Raw genomic sequence first — 21,924 nt, forward strand, 5'->3', positions numbered from 1 at the left:
CGCCGCCCACCCTCCTCCCTTGGTAAGCTCCCACCCACCAACGAACACTGCGATCAATGGCCGATGCAGAGAGGGCCACAGAGTGGCTCTCTCTAAATCGGACTGCTCAAAACTGTTATTGCAGGATGCCTCAATATCGAGGCATCACTGCAATAACATGAACGGGGTACGTCCTTGGTCATTAACTGCATTTTTTTGCAGGACGTACCCCATATGTCGTTGGTCGTTAAGGGGTTAAACGTAAAACCCAATTTTTTATTTCATGATTCAGTCAAAGCATGTAATTTAAACAACTTTCAAATTTACTCCAATTTTCCTTTGTTCGCTTAGAATCTTTTGTTGAAAAGCAGGTACATAAGTTCTGGACCGTGCAATTTTCTGGATCACTATACGGCAGTTATACAAGAATGTTATTCATTTGCAAGAGCACTAGGTGGCAGCACTATTTCCACCATGCAGTGTTGCAGACACCTACCTATCTCTTCAACAAAAAACGACATGGGAACGAAGCACATTTGATAAAAGAAGTAAATGGTAAACTTTTTTTTAAAATTGTATGCTCTGTCTGAATCACAAAACAACATCTCTAGGTTTCATATATAGGGCTAGATTTATCAAAGGCTAGGTGAACTCTGTATGTGCTTCACCTGTAACTGCGCCCTAGCTCGCCTCTGTAGAAGCGCACATATGCGCCTGAATTTATAAAAAGAAATAGACGTAACTTTGTACAGGCGAGCTGGGGCGTAATAATGATAAATTTTGTCTGTCGGAAAAAGCATTTATTCCCTATTTATTTAGCTTATTTTTATATTATATAATGTTTCTGTGCTGTTTTTGCCATATGTTGATCGCAAAAATAAATATATCAGTATATCGATATATATATATATATAAAACTGTTGGTACACGTATTCACCTGTGGAAGCACAAATTTCTGGCAATAACAGTCTCTTCTTGGCGCTGAGCCTTTGAAAAATTAGTTAAAAGAAGAAAGTACTGCATCACAAGATGTAAAAGCATGTATTATAATGGTGTTCGCCTCTGTATGGCGAAATATACAACACGCAATTGAAGCCGAAATTTCAGTTCCCTATCGGTGCAAAGCAATGATAAATAAGAAACTGGGCGTATTTGTAGGTGGGGCTGTTAAATTACCCCTATTACTAATGTATATTGTTGCACTCGGGAGCGCACCCGTGCGCGTAGGCGAATGCAAGCAGAGTGCGAAGAAGTTTCCTTCAGATTTGCGCAATTATAGGCGCAGAGTGCTTTGATGAATATGACGATCAGTTCGTATGCGCAATTTTGGATGGAATTAAAGGAGAATGGCTTTGATAAATCTACCCCATAGTGCACAGCTATGTGTAAGCAATAGTACAATATTAAAATGATATACCCCATTAGAGCCTTTTACACTTTTATGTCCCTTTAACTGTTTGGACATAAAAATTGTTAATTAGAAAATTACTTGCACAAATCATGAACTGAAATAACAGTTAAATGGAAAAAATGCATTCACACACACTAGGCAGTTATTGCTGATATTGAGTCAATAAACCATTATACTTTACTTTCTCTTTGGCTGTATATATTTTGTTTCCATTGAAGCACAGTATGTGAAACCTAATGTAAAAACCACATAGAAAAGACTGTGTGTTTAATCAGATATTTTTGTTATATCACATACACTATTCAGGTGGTCTTTTAAACATTGTGGGAACGTTCACAATATATTATTTGATAATTATCTGTATGTTAACAGCTGCCAATAAGCAAATTTCAATGTTGACACAATCAAATTCTGTAATTTCCATTGTTTTCCGGCACCATAACTAATCTTTGACAAAAACAGAATTTATGTTTAACTGATAAATTTCTTTCTCCTACGGTGTGTCCGGTCCACGGCTTCATCCTTACTTGTGGGATATTCTCTTCCCCTACAGGAAATGGCAAAGAGAGCACACAGCAAGAGCTGTCCATATAGCTCCCCCTCTGGCTCCGCCCCCCAGTCATTCGACCGACGGTTAGGAGAAAAAGGAGAAACTATAGGGTGCCGTGGTGACTGTAGTGTACAGAAATAAAAATTTTAAACCTGACTAAAAGCCAGGGCGGGCCATGGACCGGACACACCGTAGGAGAAAGAAATTTATCAGGTAAACATAAATTCTGTTTTCTCCTACATTGGTGTGTCCGGTCCACGGCTTCATCCTTACTTGTGGGAACCAATACCAAAGCTTTAGGACACGGATGAAGGGAGGGAACAAGTCAGGTTACCTAAACGGAAGGCACCACGGCTTGCAAAACCTTTCTCCCAAAAACAGCCTCCAAAGAAGCATAAGTATCGAATTTGTAAAATTTGGCAAAAGTATGCAGAGAAGACCAAGTCGCTGCCTTACAGATCTGATCAACAGAAGCCTCGTTCTTGAAGGCCCATGTGGAAGCCACAGCTCTAGTAGAGTGAGCTGTAATTCGTTCAGGAGGCTGTCGTCTCAGAAGCCAATCGGATGATGCTTTTCAGCCAAAAAGAAAGAGAGGTAGCAGTAGCTTTCTGCCCTCTCCTCTTACCAGAATAAACGACAAACAAGGATGATGTCTGTCTGAAATCCTTTGTTGCTTCTAAATAGAATTTTAAAGCACGGACCACATCTAGGTTGTGTAACAAACGAAGGAACAACTATTTCCTGGTTAATATTCCTGTTGGAAACCACCTTTGGAAGAAAACCAGGCTTGGTACGTAAAACTACCTTATCTGTATGGAATACCAGATAGGGAGAAGTACACGGCAAAGCAGATAATTCAAAAACTCTTCTAGCAGAAGAAATAGCAACCAAAAACAGAACTTTCCAAGACAGTAACTTAATATCTATGGAATGCATGGGTTCAAACGGAACCCCCTGAAGAACTGAAAGAACTAAATTTAGACTCCAAGGAGGAGTCATAGGTCTGTAGACAGGCTTGATTCTAACTAGCGCCTGTACAAACGCCTGTACATCTGGCACGGCTGCCAGACGTTTGTGTAACAAAACAGATAGAGCAGATATCTGTCCTTTTAAAGAACTAGCTGACAAACCTTTATCCAAACCCTCTTGGAGAAAGGAAAGAATCCTAGGAATTTTAATTTTACTCCAAGAGAATCCCTTGGATTCACACCAACGGATATATTTTTGCCATATCCTATGGTAAATTTTATTAGTTACAGGTTTTCTGGCTTGAACCAGAGTATCTATAACTGAATCTGAAAACCCACGCTTAGATAGAATCAAGCGTTCAATTTCCAAGCAGTCAGTTGCAGAGAGACTAGATTTGGATGTTCGAATGGACCTTGTACTAGAAGATCCTGTCTCAAAGGTAGCTTCCATGGTGGAGCCGATGACATATTCACCAGGTCTGCATACCAGGTCCTGCGTGGCCATGCAGGAGCTATTAGAATCACTGAGGCCTTCTCCTGTTTGATCCTGGCTACCAGTCTGGGAAGGAGAGGGAACGGTGGAAACACATAAGCAAGATTGAACGACCAAGGCGCCACTAATGCATCCACTAGTGTCGCCCTGGGATCCCTGGATCTGGACCCATATCGAGGAACTTTGAAGTTCTGACGAGACGCCATCAGATCCATATCTGGAGTGCCCCATAGTTGAATTAACTGGGCAAAGACCTCCGGGTGGAGTTCCCACTCCCCCAGATGGAAAGTCTGACGACTCAAATAATCCGCCTCCCAGTTGCCTACTCCTGGGATGTGGATTGCAGATAGGTGGCAGGAGTGATCCTCCGCCCATTTGATGATCTTGGATACCTCTCTCATCGCCTTGGATGCTTGGATTAGAATGTCGTCTAAGTAAGGTGCTACAGCAATGCCCCTCGGTCTTAGAACCGCTAGAAGGGACCCTAGCACCTTTGTGAAAATTCTGGGAGCAGTGGCTAAACCGAATGGAAGAGCCACGAACTGGTAATGTTTGTCCAGAAAGGCGAACCTTAGGAACTGATGATGATCTTTGTGGATAGGAATATGCAGGTACGCATCCTTTAAGTCCACGGTAGTCATGTACTGACCCTCCTGGATTGTTGGTAAAATCGTCCGAATGGTTTCCATTTTGAATGATGGAACTCTGAGGAATTTGTTTAGAATGTTTAAATCCAGAATTGGCCTGAAAGTTCCTTCTTTTTTGGGAACTACAAACAGGTTTGAGTAAAAAACCAGTCCTTGACGGCTTCCGGTAGGCGGGCTCACCAGGCAGTCGCATCTAAACAGAGCTCCGTAATCTGAAGTTACGGTTTAAACTAACAATCCTTTAATACCTGCCTAGCCCCACACTTTAAAGTATTGTTGGGTAGCAAGAAGCTTCGCCGACCTCTATCACCAGTGTGCAGATCGCTACATCGGATCTAGCGACCGGGAGACCCAAAAAGAAAAAGCGCCACACTTAAGCGCACCGCCATATTGGCTCAACCCCCATCATATCGGGACCACATTGGAACACAGCGTAATAACAACGCCTGCAGGCTTACCCTCAAACTACTCAGGTAATCACGGGGTAGACCTTTGAAGGGGGCACATACTATGAATCAGCCTCAGTGAGGAGACACTCCATATATAGAAGAGAAATTTGACCAGTGGGGAGAGTTTTCAGGAGGGAGGCCTGGAAGGAAAGTAAAAAGCTTACACAACCTCCACGGAGCTATCCAAAGCAAGTGGGAGACAGTTAAAAGGAGCTGAGAAGCTAACACAAGAGTGAACCTATCAATAAAAAAGACTCAGAGACTCTCAATAATTTAAACCCGCACCGCAACACACACAGAGCGGCTTGAGGTAACAGCACCCATGTGGCAGACGCTCATTGCCCGTGACAGAGAAGTTTACTCGCCACTGTCCCCCTACATCAGAAACAGATAAACTGACCACTGAGGCGACAACCCACAGTACATTGGGAACACTGAGGGCGGAAGGTAAAGGAAAACATTTATTAAAGAGACATTAAACCCTGCCTTCAAGTAGGAACGAAAAGACATTACAGCCTTAAGGGGAATTAAAACAAGGTGAAACCCCATATATCACCCACCTGAGTAACCAACTTACCCCTTTTCCTTCTTAGCAGATTGGTCTCTCCTTACCTTTCACAAAACTTAGTCAGTTAACTACCTCCACAGATTCCACAACGCAGTGTGCAAATAAACACGCGCAGGGGTACACCAAAGTGATAAAAAAAACTAAATTTCGATGAAAGTTGATAAATTTTTCCATAAGCTCTCCACATCTGCAGTCGCGGACATGTCACATAGGACAAAGAATGCCGAAAATAAAAACAGCTAAAACACCCTGCAGAAATCCATGCAGAAAATTCAGATTCAATGGACCAGGGGGCCCCCACAGGACTAGATCATAATGCTTTGCTGCAAGAATTAAAGTCATTCTTCCTCCCCAAAATGGACTCCCTGCAAACTGGAGTTGATACACTTACATGCGAGGTACGTCAATTTGCCTCCAGAATAAATGCAGCCGAAACTCGCATCTCAGATGTGGAGGACAGACAAGTGACAGCGGATGCAACAATTAAACAACTAGTAAAGAAATCACAAATGCTTCAAGAACGTGTTGATGACCTGGAGAACAGGAGTAGGCGCAACAACCTACGGTTAGTAGGGGTCCCAGAAAGTATCAAAGGCAAGGATCTCTTAGAATTTACAGCATTGACCTTTCCTAAGCTCCTAGGCATCCACCCTGATATCTTACCAATAGATGTAGAGAGGGCGCACCGCATAGGCCCGGAGAGAGGCCTAGATCAAGCAAAAGACAAACCCAGACAGGTTATATTTAAATGCCTAAACTTCCAGGAGAAAATCAAAATCCTAAGGGCCTATAGGGCTCGCAAAGAAATTCTTTTCAAGATTACTCCATGGAGGTAACCAAGCAGAGAAAAGAGTTTGCTCCACTGTGCTCTCAGCTTCATGAACAAGGGAGACAGGTGGCCTTGCTGTTCCCGGCTAAACTGAGATTGCAAACACCACATGGAGTCAAATTCTTCCACTCACCACAGGCTTTGAAGAGTTACCTAGCCACAGAACAGGGTCAATACTCAGAAGGAAGATGAAACCACAGCTCAATCCTACTCTCTCTGCTCTGGGAGCAGTTGACAGCCTTACAAGAGTTACTAAAGTTTCTGAATGGCTGTACAGGACTTGTTAAGTCACGGCTTCTGGGAAGATAGTGGCCTCTGGGCCACGAAGGCGGACTGGTATAGAGGGGGATTATCCCAGACCCCCAGGGTAAAGTTGCACCACTTTGTAATGTATCACAGTTATATGATGTGTTTGTCATTGATCGTATTTTTAATAATAATTGGTTACAATGTTTTCAATTGTTCTCTAAGAATATGGCAGCTATATTTAACTGCTGTTGTGAAGAGTAAATTGAATACTGTAAGTTGGGTTAATATGTTACTATTAATGTTTAGATATATCATTTTATGTTCTTTGTATAATTCTGACTGTTTGACAAAAGAATACCACATACACGGAGGCCTTTCTTACACAGGCGGGGGGAACCCACTGGAAAACACAATTCTAAAGCTGGTTAGGAGGGACACGCAGCGGGACTGGGAGGGGCGGGGGGGATGCTGGCTGGGGAATGTAGACATCCTTGAGCGGCATAGGAGGGGAAATTCTAGGCATTTCCACATCACTAGTACCCTTGGCTACACAGTCTTTAAACAAACACAGGCCCTCTGTACAACCAGCGGAAACAAACTTTCACCTACCCATTTTGGCAGGGAAACAGTTGTGAAACAGATATTGAAAGGGAGGGAGATACTAAGAAAAGCAAAGCACACAGCACGCGGGAGGACAACACATCTACACCTCTTAGTAGCCCAGTTAGAGGGAAGAGAGAGCATGTTTTTACAGCTAAGACTCCAGGGCTTAAATAGATCTCCCAGCTCTTTCAAAGCTCCAGACAGGATAGTATACAGAAAAGACAGACCATTACTGAAAGCCATCACAAGGGTCAGACAGGGAGGAGTTTTCGCATCACCCAGTCAAACGTGGTATAGCGACATATGTATTGTGAGATGTTCTATTACCTTGCTTTTCACACTGTTTGATAAGAGTTTGAACCCTCCACTCTTCCTTTGCCCTCTGCCCTCTACCTGCCTCCCCCTGCTCCCGCGTACCCCCCCCCCCTTTTTTTTTTTTTTTGACTTTTCTTGCACACTGCATACCACACATTTGCACATATGCCACTTAGAATAGTAACATGGAACGTGGGAGGCCTCAACACACCAATTAAACGCAAGGCAGTCCTTAACCACCTCAGGAAAATAGGCACCGACGTCGCAATGCTTCAAGAGACACATTTACTAGACATAGAGCACCAAAAATTACAAAGGGAATGGATAGGACATGTGGTCTTTCTATCGCACACCAGGGCCAGTAGAGGATTGGCTATAGCATTCGGGAAAAGAGTGAAGGTCAATATAAAACATACCTATTTAGATTCAAGCGACAGATACATGATAGTGGAGGCGACTGTGGACTCTATAGATTATGTATTCTGTAACTTATATGAACCCAACCACAGAGATTTAGGATTCTGGAAAGAACTAATAAAAAATCTAGCACCGCATCTAGGGTCCAAGCTGATAGTGGGGGGGATAGTTGGAACCACTAAGAGTTAGAGATCCCCAAAAAAACTATAAAGCAAAATATGAATCGAAAATATTTAAAATGTTTGAATCAGATATCAATACCTGTGATGTTTGGAGATTATACAACCCAGAAGGTAAGGAATATACATGTCTCTCGAAAGCCAAACATACCCTATCTCGGATAGATATACTTTTAATTGACAACAAGTTAATTGAACAGGTGCAAGACTGCAAAATACATGAGATATTAATCGCAGACCATGCGCCAGTAGAACTGACATTGGGATCCACAGAGCACTACATGAACAGAAATACACTCCGGTTTCCCACATACCTAACAAAATCTGAAACTTTCATTAAGTTCCTACAACATTCATGGACAGACTATGTGACAGATAACGCTACTCACATAGATAATATAAAGCTATTCTGGGAGGCAGCCAAGACAGTATTGGCAGGGAATATCATCTCATATGCTGCAAAAGTAAAATATAAAACCCAACACAGACACAGAACATTACAAAAGCAGCTAGGACAGACTTATCACTCATACCTCCAGTCTAACTCGAAAACACAGTACGATAAATACATAGCTGCAAAAGCTGAGTTAGAATCATTCATAAAACAACAAGCCGCATCAGGATTATTGAAAACCGCAGTTAAATTCTACAGGTTTGGGGGAAGGGCGGGCAAATTGTTGGCTACGCTGACTAAGGTACAGACGGCGAAAGTTAAAATTGCGGCTCTGCGCTGGAAAGATACACCTTACACTAAGTCTGAAGACATAGTGCGATGCTTTGAACAATACTACTCACAGCTATATACTAAACAATCCCCGACATCGGGCGACAAATTGGCTCAGTTTTGGGCCTCGATAAGACTACCACAGATTACCTCAGACCAACTAGATAAAATGAATGCCCCGATTACGCAGGACGAATTGTCTAAGGGACCTGCCTGTGGGCAAAGCACCAGGCCCGGATGGGCTGCCCCCCGAGTTTTACAAAGTTTTACAACCGCAGGTGACCACTACACTTACTAAGTTATTTAACTCGTTCCTTCTAACAGACGCGTGCCCCTCTAGGGAATTCACGGCGGCCCACATCACGCTCATACCTAAACCCGACAAAGATCATTCATTGCCAGAATCTTATAGGCCCATCTCGCTCTTGAATGTGGACTATAAAGTGTTCACGAAAATCATGGCAAACAGGCTTAAGACCATATTGCCAGATCTGATCCACCCGGACCAGACGGGCTTCATATTTAAACGCACATCGGTGGTGAATCTCCGCAGAGTGCTGCAGGTTATAGACCATTACTGGACATCGGGGAGATGCGATACTGAGGGGGCTCGCCCGGAGGCCTTCCTGCTGTCCTTGGACGCAGAGAAGGCCTTCGACAGAGTGGAGTGGCCCCATCTGATGGACACACTACACAGATTTGGGTTTGAAGGCCCTTTTTTAAATGCGCTTGGTAAAATATATGACTCGCCGGTAGCTAGGATCCTTGCTAATGGTCTCTTCTCCGGCAACTTCCAATTACAGCGGGGCACCAGACAAGGGTGTCCCCTGTCCCCACTGTTATTTAATTTGGCGTTGGAACCGCTAGCCATAAGGCTCAGACAGGTTTTCCCAGGTATCGTAATTAAAGACATCCCTCTTCATTTAGCATTATACGCGGATGACATGTTGTTGTTCGTGGAATCCCCCCAAACCTACGTTCCCACCATACTCCAAATGATAAAGGAATTTGGAGGCTTCTCCGGGTATAAGATAAATACCTCGAAATCTGAGATATAGTGGCTTTGTAGACACCCACTCTCAAAGCATAGCTTCCCGTTTGTGGAGGCGACGGAAGGCCTAACATATTTAGGCATACACCTACATAGAGACCCCTCGAAAATATACAGATTGAATATCACTGATAAATGCATTCAATTATCCTCCCAGCTGTCAAACTGGCTCAACCTCCCATTGAGACTGTCGGGCCGAGTCAATTTAGTCAAAATGACAATATTGCCTAAAATACTTTACCCAATGCTTATGTTGCCATTCCTATTAACTCAAACGGATTTACGCGTACTTACCAGGGCAATATCTCAATTTATATGGAAAAAGGGCAAACCGAGAATAGCGTTGGAAAAACTCCAGCTCCCATACTCGGCAGGGGGGCTGGGTCTCCCGAACCTAAAACTATATAACTGGGCAGCCCTGGCTAGATTAGTAATGGACTGGCAGTTGGGCACAGGCCATTTCGGAGACGACAAGCTTGAGGAGGCAGTAGTTGCGCCAACTTCGTTGGCGTACCTTCCATATGGAAGTGGACAGACACTTCCAGATGAAATTCTTGCTAACATAACATACAAAGACCCATTAAGGGCCTGGCACAAGATACATAAATATTTGAAGATTGACTCCCCCCCCCCCCCGCCAAATTCATCCCCATAGTGGGAAACCCAGACTTTCCGGCTGGGTTGGATCAGGAACCCTTCCGAGACTGGAAAAAGGCCGGTCTAAAGGTAATTGGAGATGTATTGGACCCACTACAACATACAGTGCGATCATTTCAGGAACTAAAAACCAAGTTTCAACTCTCGAATAGGCACTTCTATGCTTATTTGCAGCTTCGGCACTATGTGGGCTCATTGCAAACCTCCAATACTGAGTTCTGGGGAGCATCGCCTTTTGCGATTACACAGACACTATTCCGAGTGGGATCATTTTCGCTCTCTCATATATATATACACCTCTTACAGCAGAAAGAATCCCTGATCTTGGCAAATATGATGTCAAAGCAAAGAGATAACTGCTTACTGGACTTGACAATACAAGACATGAAAGAAAGCTTAGAACACACCAGGCAGGCCACACTAGCGATATCACAAAGGGAAACTCAGATTAGAATCCTACACATGGACTATATCACACCACACAGACTCTCAAAGTGGGATCGGCAGATCCCTAACCGATGCATTAAGTGCGGAATAGCAGCGCCATCATTTCACCACTATTTTTATGCCTGCCCAAAGATTAAGAGATTCTGGAGCCAGTGCCAATATTGGCTAAAGAGTTCATATCAGATAGAGATAACACTTGCTGAGGCGGAAATATTTCTGTTAAGATGGGATGATACCCATAAAAAGTTACACAGGTTCCTTTTACTATGCATACTACTGGCCAGACAATGTATCCTCAAAAGATGAATCAACAGACAAGCACCGACAATAGCACAACTAAAACACTTACTACTCAAACAACTTTTCGTGGAGCAGTGTGACGTTAGGCTGGACACAACACGTAGACTGTGCCCCTTTCTCCAGAAATGGAAAATACACATAGACACATTAGACCCATCCATACAGAATCAGGTTTTGAAACCCTTTGCTCATTTGGAGGCAATGTTAAAAATAAATCTAAGAGAGGGGAGGCAAAACACGGTGGGCGAAGATTCTCTAGAGGTAATGCTGTTTTGAATCGGAAATATTTATTTTATTTTTTTTTATTTATTTTCTCTCTCTCTCCCTCACTCTCTCCCCCCCCGCTCCAGGTTCCTGGCCCTCCCCTGCCCTCCCTTGCCCGCATCAGGTTTGTGGTCAGCTATCAATGTTAATGGTTAATTGTTAAAGTGTTAGTGTGTTAAATGTGAATAGTTATTAAAGTCTAGGAGCAATTGGAAAAGGTACTATGAGGAATGAAACACATATCCTACTATGGACACTGGAGATACGGACATTAGCCTTTTCCATAAGCTATGTTAGATTATAGGTTAGATTAAGTTGAAATAAAAGAAAAATCCCAACAATGTGGTACTAGAGGGTACCGAAGCTAGAGCATTCTATAATTCACCGGAGACGGGTGCAGACCTTACTATATTGTATGCATTGTATACTGCTGTATTTGTATATCTGTATAGACATATATTACTGTACTATGCAACATCTTTAATAGGTCTTCTACGCAATGTAAGAATGCCTGTTTCTTTATCTGGTCTGAAGATAAGCGAGACATGTGGAACCTTCCCCTTGGAGGAAGTTCCTTGAATTCTAGAAGATACCCCTGAGAGACTATTTCTAGTGCCCAGGGATCCGGAACATCTCTTGCCCAAGCCTGAGCAAAGAGAGAAAGTCTGCCCCCTACTAGATCCGGTCCCGGATCGGGGGCTACCCCTTCATGCTGTCTTGGTAGCAGCCGCAGGCTTCTTGGCCTGTTTACCCTTGTTCCAGCCTTGCATTGGTTTCCATGCTGGTTTAGGCTGGGAAGTGTTACCCTCTTGTCTAGAGGCTGCAGAGTTAGGAGACGGTCCGTTCCTGAAATTGCGAAAGGAACGAAAATTAGATTTGTTCTTAGCCTTGAAAGGCCTATCCTGTGGGAGGGCATGGCCCTTTCCCCCAGTGATGTCTGAAATAATCTCCTTCAATTCTGGCCCGAAAAGGGTCTTACCTTTGAAAGGAATATTAAGCAATTTTGTCTTGGACGACACATCCGCCGACCAAGATTTTAGCCAAAGCGCTCTGCGCGCCACTATTGCAAAACCTGAATTTTTTGCCGCTAATTTAGCCAATTGAAAAGCGGCATCCAAAATAAAGGAATTAGCCAACTTTAGTGTGTGAATTCTGTCCATGACTTCATCATATGGAGTCTCCTTATGGAGCGAATTTTCTAGTTCCTCGAACCAAAAAGACGCCGCCGTGGTGACAGGAATAATGCACGAAATTGGTTGGAGAAGGAAACCTTGCTGAACAAATATCTTTTTAAGCAATCCTTCCAATTTTTTATCCATAGGATCTTTGAAAGCGCAACTGTCCTCAATAGGAATAGTTGTGCGCTTGGCCAACGTTGAAACTGCCCCCTCAACCTTAGGGACCATTTGCCATGCGTCCCTTCTGGGGTCGACAATGGGGAACATTTTCTTAAATATAGGAGGTGGAACAAAAGGTATACCTGGCTTCTCCCACTCCTTAGTCACTATGTCAGCCACCCTCTTGGGTATCGGAAAGGCATCAGCGTGCACAGGGACCTCTAAGAATTTGTCCATTTTGCACAATTTCTCTGGAATCACCAAAGAGTCACAATCATCAAAAGTAGTTAGCACCTCCTTAAGCAGGGCGTGGAGATGTTCTAACTTAAATTTAAATGCCACGATATCAGGTTCTGCCTGCTGAGAAACCTTTCCTGAATCAGAAATTTCTCCCTCAGACAGACCCTCCCTCACTGCCAATTCAGACTGGTGTGAGGGTATAACAGATAAATTATCGTCAGCGCCCACTTGCTCATCCTCTGTATTTAAAACTGAGCAATCACGCTTTCTGGGAAATGCTGGCAGTTTGGATAAAAGATTTGCTATAGAATTATCCATTACTGCAGTTAATTGCTGCATAGTAACAAGCATTGGCGCGCTAGATGTACTAGGTATTGCCTGCGCGGGCAAAACTGGTGTTGACACAGAAGGAGAGGATGATGAACTATCCCCACTACCTTCATTTGAAGAATCATCTTGGGCAACCTTATTAAATGTGACAGTACTGTCCTTACTTTGTTTGGACGCCATGGCACAATTTGAACATACATTTAAAGGGGGAACCACCTTGGCCTCCATACACACAGAACATATGCTATCTGAAGGTATAGACATGTTAGACAGATTTTGGCAGGCTATTAATGCAATAAAAAAACGTTTTTAAACAAAACCGTTACTGTCTCTTTAAATAATAAAAAGAGCACACTTTATTTCTGAATGTTTGAAAAACTATGAAGGAAATATCCGATCTTTACAAAATTTGCTTTGAAAGTATTGCACACCAAATTTCAAGTCTCTAACCCCTTAAATGAGTTCAATTTACCGGTTTAGACACACTACAGTCCCTGCCACAGACTTTGCTGCGGCTTTTACCTTCCTTGGGGGTTATTCACCACAGAAATAAGCCTTCTTGAGTTCACAGGACCCTCTCACATGAAGCTGCATGCACTGCCTCAAGAAGTAACTGCGCAACTGAGGCGCGAAAATGAGGCCTCCTCCCTCTGCATACCAGAGTGAAGGGGCCTTCCTGACTAGATTAGGCGTCTAAACAACTGCCAGGCGTAATAAAAACGTTCCCAAAAGTGTTTCAAAGTCACAAAACACTCCAAAAGTCATATAAATATGTTATAAATCAATTGATTTAGACCACAATAGTGTCAACCAGCATAGAGCCCATTTATAAGCCTTCATTCTGTTATGAGTCTAAGAAAATGGCTTACCGATCCCATAAGGGAAAACTGTTTTCTAACAAGACATAGTAATGCTAGAAGACTGTCAGACTAGTCATACCTGGAGCAGAAAAGTCTGCAAACTGTTCCCCCCAACTGAAGTTCTCTGGTTTCAACAGTCCTGCCTGGGAACAGCAATGGATTTTAGTTACTGGTGCTAAAATCATACTCCTCTTTTAACAGAACTCTTCATCACTTTCTGTTTTAGAGTAAATAGTACAAACCGGCACTATTTTAAAATAACAAAATCTTGATAGAAGAAATAAAACTACAACTAACACCACATACTCTTTACCATCCCCGTGGAGATACTACATTCTCTTTTAGTTACTAATAATCCAATTTCTTGACACTTATCAATATATTTTCAGGGCCATTTGCATTTATCCAATTCAATACCTTAATATCATATACGCCATTTTTGAATGAAACGCTGGTTTTGCGCATGGTCTATATAGTCAACTCCAAAATGTTTATTGTTTAAAAAGATAGATAATCCCTTTATTACCCATTCCCCAGTTTTGCATGACCAACACGGTTATATTAATATACTTATTACCTCTGTGATTACCGTGTATCTAAGCCTCTTCTGACAGCCCCCTGATCACATAACTATTTATTTATTATCTATTGACTTGCATTTTATCCAATTAGTGTTGTGCACAACTTCACAGGCGTGAGCACAATGTTATCTATATGGCACACATGAATTAGCAGTCTCCTGTTGTGAAAAGCAAATCAAAAAGCATGTGATAAGAGGCTGTCTGTAGAGGCTTAGAAACAGGCAGAAATGTAGAGGTTTAAATGTTATAAAGTATATTAATATAACAATGTTGGTTGTGCAAAGCTGGGGAATGGGTAGTAAAGGCGTCTATCTTTTTAAACGATAACAATTTTGGTCTTGACAGTCCCTTTAAATTAGCTGACTAATAGTGCAGATTCATTGAGGTTCACTTCAACTACCTTTTTATAGCCTATCGCCAGTTGGTCCCATGCAATTAACCCATAGCATGATATCTTGCATAGCAAACAAGAGCCGCTAGGAATGTGTGAAAACAAAAATCCCTACCACAACATCTAGAAAATGTGTTTCCAAAATGAGTTATTTAAATGTGTGTATTTAATAAACATTCACATGTCTGTTTTGTTATGTTATTGCAATCTTATTTTATAAAAAAAAAAAATACCATTTGTCTCAACATTTTCATCAATGTGAAGAAGGAATCTTGGGTACATTGGGGTGTTTGGAAGCATCCTAGAGACAGGGTATGGAATGAAGAAAAAAAAATCAGAACAGAATGTTGGATTTTTTAAAAAACAAACAAATTTTGCATCTTAAGGATCCTGTGTCCTAATTTTGTGTCACTATTACAAAGCCTGTACGCTTGTCACATTCATAATATTTTCCTTAAAAAAAATCCACATTAGAGCACAATGTTTTTTTTTTGTGATGCTAGTATCCTGCACAGTATGTATGTTCCATGCAGTGACGAGTATATGGTGGCAATAGTTAATTGGCTCTATTGTTTCAATGGGGCAAATCTCGCAACTTTGATATTTGACAAGGGGCAGTGTGAGCTCTCTTTGAATCCTACTTTTCTCAAAGTTAGAATTTGTGGCCTCTATGTTTTGTGATAGTTTAATTGTCCAGTCCTTCTTGAATCTAGGCCACTGGTTTTAAAACCTCCTGTCCTCAGGCATCCCTAAGAGGTCAGATTTTCCAGATTACCTTGGATGAGAGCAGGTAAACTAACCAAGTTTACTAATCAGCTGATTATTTAACTTGTGCTTTAGTTCAGATATCTTCAAAATCTAGCCTGTTAGGGAGCCTGAGGACAGGTTTTAAAACCTTTAGTGTTCTATGCCTAAATAAGGGAAAAAAATAAATTCTTGCTGCTTGATTATTTAACTTTAATCATCTATAATAAGCACTTGTACACTATTATCAGCAATGATAACCCATCAACCATGCCTACTATACCCATAATTTCCCTGATCAAATGCCTGAAAATAGCCCTAAACAGGTACATATATGGTTTTGGAACACAACAGGTTAATTGTAGACATGTAAAATATTAAAGGTACATAAACCCCCACATTTTTCTTTCTTAATTCAGCTATAGCATACAATTAAAAAAAAAAACTTTCGAGTTTACTTCTGTTATCAATCTGCTTTATTCTCTTGGTATTCTTTGTTGAAGGTGCAACAATGCACTACAAGGTGCTAGCTGAACACATTGCATAAGTCAATGACAAGAGGCATATATATATGTGCAGCCACCAATCAACAGATAGTTCCCAGTAGTGCATCTCCGCTTCTGAGCCTACTTAGGTATGTTTTAGTAACACTGTAAGAGCAATCAAATTGTGGAACTCATTACCTAAGGAGGTAGTAAATGCCAATACCTTAGATACATTTAAAAATGGTTTAGATACATTGCTGGCTAGAAATAGAATTCAGGGATATGACTGCTTGTTTTAAATGGGACCTTTTTCAATCGGATTAATTTAAGCTCAACTGGAGCTTTTATTGTATGTATATTAAGATTTTTATAGGTTAAACGCAACAACGTTTTTTGCAGATAAGATATTTCAATGGCAAAAGCAATTGTGAATTGTGATTACTTGAAAACCATGCTGACAATATTGATGGATGTTCAAAAATCTACCAAAATTATTTGCGAAAACTGAATAGAATGACACAGAACAGTAAGCAACAAATCACTATAGTACACATAGTACAAACGTTTTTTAATGTACTGTATTGGAATAGGGGGCTTAGAATAAAAACACAAAACAATCAGTAGCAGTTTTGCTTTGCATAAAATATCAAAAGAAAATTAAACTTAAATCATATAGAGCATACAATTATAAAAACACTTACAAACTCTGAGGTTGTTAATTTATCATTGGTTAATTATCTGCATGTTAACAGCTGGAGGTGAAACAGTTTTGAGGTCAACACAATCACATTAAACCATTTACATTGTTTATCAGCAAATCTTTTAACATTATGAATACGTGGAAATATGGCACTATATTTAAAATATGACAGTCTTGTTTATCTGATTATAAGCCAAATTCTCAATATTTAATGACATATTTACTGAGCCATTTTTCACTTATCAAATTCCTCAGCTAAAAGGACTTGATAAATCCCCAGACAACACTTTTCCACTTACTACTAAACAATCCACATTACCCCCCTCCTCCCGCCGCCATACTGCATGACATTAGGAAGTAACATTACCAGATATAAATGCTACCTGCTCAATCAATTAAAGTTAAAAAGGTAATAATAACCACTTTTCCACTAATAAAAATTAGCCAAATCACTAACCCAACAAACACATACATGGCCATTATACCGAGCATGCCCTTTTATGAATTACTTAAAAAGACATAAACATGTATAGCCATGGTTTAGGAGCACAACGGGTTAATTGTGCACGTTACCTATTAGTATCATTAAACACTATAAAAAGGGATCAATCAAGATACAGGCCCTTTAACCTGTAATTTAATTGCTAAACTCACCCAATAACCATTTGTTTTTTTGTTATTTATAGTGATCTTTTGAATTCTGTATAATGACATCATGAGAATAATGATGCAGATAATTATTTTGTGTTGTTTTTGGGAGGTAACAATTCTGAGCTTCGGATTTATTAAAGGGACATGAAAGCCAAAAAAAAAAATGTATGATTCAGATAGAGAATACAATTTTAAACAACTTTCCAGTTTACTTCTATTATCTTAATTGCTTCATTCGCTTGGTATAATTTGTTGAAGAAACAGTAATGCATATAGGTGAGCAAATAACACAAGGCATATATGTGCAGCCACCAATCAGCAGTATGCTTTTCAACAAAGGATATCAAGAGAACAAAACATATTAGATGATAGAAATAAATTGGAAAGTTTTTTAGGATCTTTTCCAGATAAGCCCCGCCAAAAAGTTAAGCCCCGCCACCCAAAAAATGGGTTCATTTAGACTTCTTACTTTGTAAAATCACTCATTGAAACCTATAAAATTGTATGTCTGGTTGCTTGAAATTCTGAGTGGTTCCTAAAACAGAATTTAATTTGCAAATGCCTAGATTGGTTTATTTTTAAAGCGTACATAGTTTCTATACTTATTAGCTGTCCGGAAAAGATCCAGCATATTGCAGCTGTCCAAAAAAAAAAAAATTATATTTTCTACTTCAACTTAGAATATAACATATATATCATAACACATTATGTAATACTTGTAAACACATTGGAAAGAGAACATCTGTATATCAATTTCATATGTCACTTGCAATAAGCAAAACGTTTGTGTTCAAATTCAAACTTTACTCCTTATGCCATAAATTACAAACCCTGTTCGCAACTTCGCAGATACGGGGCAAACTTGTCAGGAACACTTGCACATTTGAGCGTCTGACTGGAAGTTATCAACCCCTTACTGTCAGTGGAAATATTAACCATCCGACTGCCAGAGATGTTACAGAATGAATTGCTGTCTCCTAAACCACACAATGACTTTGGGATTAATAACATATACAACGCACTTGTCTGTGCAGACCACGAAAAGATAAAAAAAAAATCATTCATATTTCGTGTTGCAAAACATCAGGAAACCCACAGTCCTGGCTTCTGACAGAGCAAATTTGTGCGTTAAGAGGGAACAGGAAGTAAGAAGGCACCAGTGGCGGGGCTTAACTTTTCGAGCGTGCACGTTTTGCATTAGTGGCGGGGCTTATCTGGAAAATATCCGTTTTTTTAAAATTGCATGCTGACAATACTGTCTGATGTTCAGAAATCGTTGTTTTCTAAAAACAAGAGCAAAATTGTGATCAACCCATATATGTAACATTTGTGGGAAAACACTGCTGCCATAGAGTGCTCATGACTGTACATGTTTCTTAAAGGGACAGTCTACTCCAGAATTTTTATTTTTTTTAAAGATAGATAATCCCTTTATTAACCATTCCCCAGTTATGTATAAACAACACACCTTTATTAATACACTTTTTGCCTCTGTGATTACCTTGTATCTAAGCCACTTCAGACTGCCCCCTTATCTCAGTTCTTTTGACAGACTTGCATTTTAGCCAGTCAGTGCTGACTCCTAGGTAACTATGGGCGTGAGCACAATGCTATCTTTATGGCAAACATTAACTAATGCCCTCTAGGTGTAAAAAACTGTAAAATTATCCTGACATAAGAGCCGGCCTTCAAGGGCTTTTAAATTACCATATGAGACTAGCAGGGTTTAGCTAGTACCAAGATACCAAGAGAACAAAGCAAATTTGATGATAAAAGTAGATTGGAAAGTTGTTTTTAATTGCATGCCCTATCTGAACAATTAAATTTTAATTTTGACTTGACTATCCCTTTAAGAATTATATGTATGACTTTGTTAAAAACATTGTTGCAAACACTGCACACTCCTGAGCATAATTACGTATGCTTAAAATATACAAAGACAATGAAGTAAATGTGATTGATAATAGGAAATACGAACAAAACGGAATAGTTTAATTTTAAATATATTTTCTTGATTAAACAGCAAATTGCTTTTAAACTATGCATTCATTATTTCATCTGTTTAAAAGTGGTTGATGAATTCACTTGTCAGACATGTATTTCTTAAAGCCCAGACACAACATAGATGTTTATGAAAGGTTTACTTTCTGCATGGAAACTTCATATTGCTTCAGTTTGGCTTTAACAGAAACATTCAAAGTTTACAATCACTCAGTAAAACTGTACAATTATTTTCTGAAATAACATTGTAGGCTTTCTGTACAAAGAATGTAATATTATGAGTGAAGAAGTAATATGCCTTAACAAAAAATGTATATGTACTAGAGGAGCGCTATTCTTTAATGTTATAAATGATCCTGCCTTGCAATTGTATAAAAGAAAAAAAAAGGTAATTTCAATTGTTTGCTTCATACTGTAATACTCTAAGCTTTTCTTTTTTTTAAATCACATGCCTTTGGGAACTTTAAAAAAAATATGTAGCTTAATAGTATTTTACTCACATGCAAACATAAAATAGGCTTATCTAGTATGCTCATCACGATTTAAAACTTAAAACATGACTTAATCATATTGCTGAAGACAACTATCAGGAAATCTATTAACTGGAAAAATCTAATTACAATATAATCTAGTATATTTAATATATAAATTATATTTTTTGTATGGTACTTGAGTTTTGAAAGTAATAATGTATTATTTCAATTCTCCCAGATACGGCCAAATTAGCTTTCACACCAACACATACATGTTTATTGCTTACTTACTGTATAGTATACAAATAAAAGTATACATGTGGTCAATTTGATAGCAGGATACCACCAGCAAATCAAGAAGCAGCTCAAAATTCTAATGTATGTCACTGTTTTCAAATAGTTGTTATATCCAAAATAAACCAAAGCATCTTTGCTTAATAAACAACATACAGAAAAATGAACAGAAAAGGATTCTCAAGTGACCAAACAGGTCAACATCAAAGGCTCATATACTGTGTATCAGACAATAACTCGCCTATTAAAAAAATGTTCTTTGAAGAAAATGCATAACACAGCTAGTTTTTCTCATGACAGTGTCTTATTAAACATTCATTACCAATCTCATTTCTTTTTCAGAGCAAGATACTGCATCATTTAACACTTTTGTTAACACTTGTGATAACTTTTTTCCTATAATGATAGATCACATGGTTAGAAACTCAAGATATTATTATTACTGATACATATATAAACACATAATCATAATAATAGGTGAAAAATATATAATGTTGCTCTAATACTATGAGCATGTAATAAAATGTAAAGTATATTATTTTAGGTAGGCAGAACAAATCATACTTTACTAATAGTTGCATTAATTTAAAATGATTATATATAACAAGTTAAAAACTTACTTTGGGACACTTGCCAACATCTTATATATATCTTGATAACCACCTTTAGTACAATTTTAATTTTATATAAACTCTGTTTTACAGAAATACAACCGTAAAAAGTAAATATAATGGTTGGAAATAATCCCATCCCCAACAGATAAGAATGGTCAGGACTGCTAGAATGTAATGTGGAAACCTGAGGCCTGGGTAATGTAAAACCAATGGAAATGTTCCTTATTCTTTCACCTTCTTATGTGCTTTCCTTTTAATTTGTTTAGCTGCATTTACACTAGCATATATGGTTTATATATTTAAAACAAAAAACAGAAAACACTTTGATCAAAAACTGTCAATGTGAGTAGGTACATGTTTTGTTTTCCAATAAAACATATAAGGCATTGGAATAAATGAACCCACCTGTTCAGGTCCTTGGAAACAGATCCTGCACAGAGGGGTCCTCATGCCACTATCCAAGCTGCCCAGGGAATATCTATCATCACTTTTCCCTTTGCAGAACTCATCAGAAGAGGTGCTACTAATCATGGACATGGGCTGGTGTTGAACTCCTGTGGCTGTTACAGGACAAGCCCATTCTTCATCAGGGGTTGCCCCACCTGCTGGGACCCTCCAGGTTTGCCCCAGTGTTGTAAACGTGTTGTTGTTGATGGTTATACCATCCCCAGCGCCCATATCACATTCGGAATTGTTCATGGGCAAGCTAGGGGAAGGAGGAGGGCGCCGGAGCAGGAAGACCTTCAAGTCATTGAAGAACATGCGGCAACGGCACTTCAGTAGACCCTGATGGCGCAACATCTGTCTAGAACTCAGCAATCCGCAGCACCATAAAAGCAGAAAGGTTCTCAAGAACATGTGCGTGTTTTTCACTCCACTTAAGGAGTGGATCCAAATGGAGAAGACTCAGGTCTTTCGCTTGTCTCTTTGTTTCGTAAATTGTGCTCCAGGAATATCACTGTTTTAGAATTAATTTAAAGAACTGAAGCTGAGATACTAACCACTATCCGTAACAGGACCATTTAGAATGTAGTATCAGATTCATTTTAGTATATAAAAAACAAGTCTTGTCTCTAAATACTGTTAATGGCTCTATATTCGTTTCAAATTCCTTCTGAACAGC

At 39.8% G+C, this 21,924-nt stretch overlaps 1 protein-coding gene across 1 annotated transcript in view; it reads right to left on the reverse strand.

Moving 5' to 3' along the window:
- Positions 1-21,635, reverse strand: part of MARCHF4 (membrane associated ring-CH-type finger 4) — a 526,799-nt gene extending 505,164 nt beyond the window's left edge. Inside the window, exon 1 of the mRNA XM_053689801.1 lies at positions 21,207-21,635. Coding sequence (XP_053545776.1) covers positions 21,207-21,602 — 396 coding nt within the window. The 5' untranslated portion in view covers positions 21,603-21,635. The remainder of the gene's footprint in view (positions 1-21,206) is intronic.
- Between the last annotated feature and the right edge of the window lie 289 nt (positions 21,636-21,924).

This window comes from Bombina bombina, chromosome 1 (assembly GCF_027579735.1).
Source record: "Bombina bombina isolate aBomBom1 chromosome 1, aBomBom1.pri, whole genome shotgun sequence".
NCBI lineage: Eukaryota > Metazoa > Chordata > Amphibia > Anura > Bombinatoridae > Bombina > Bombina bombina.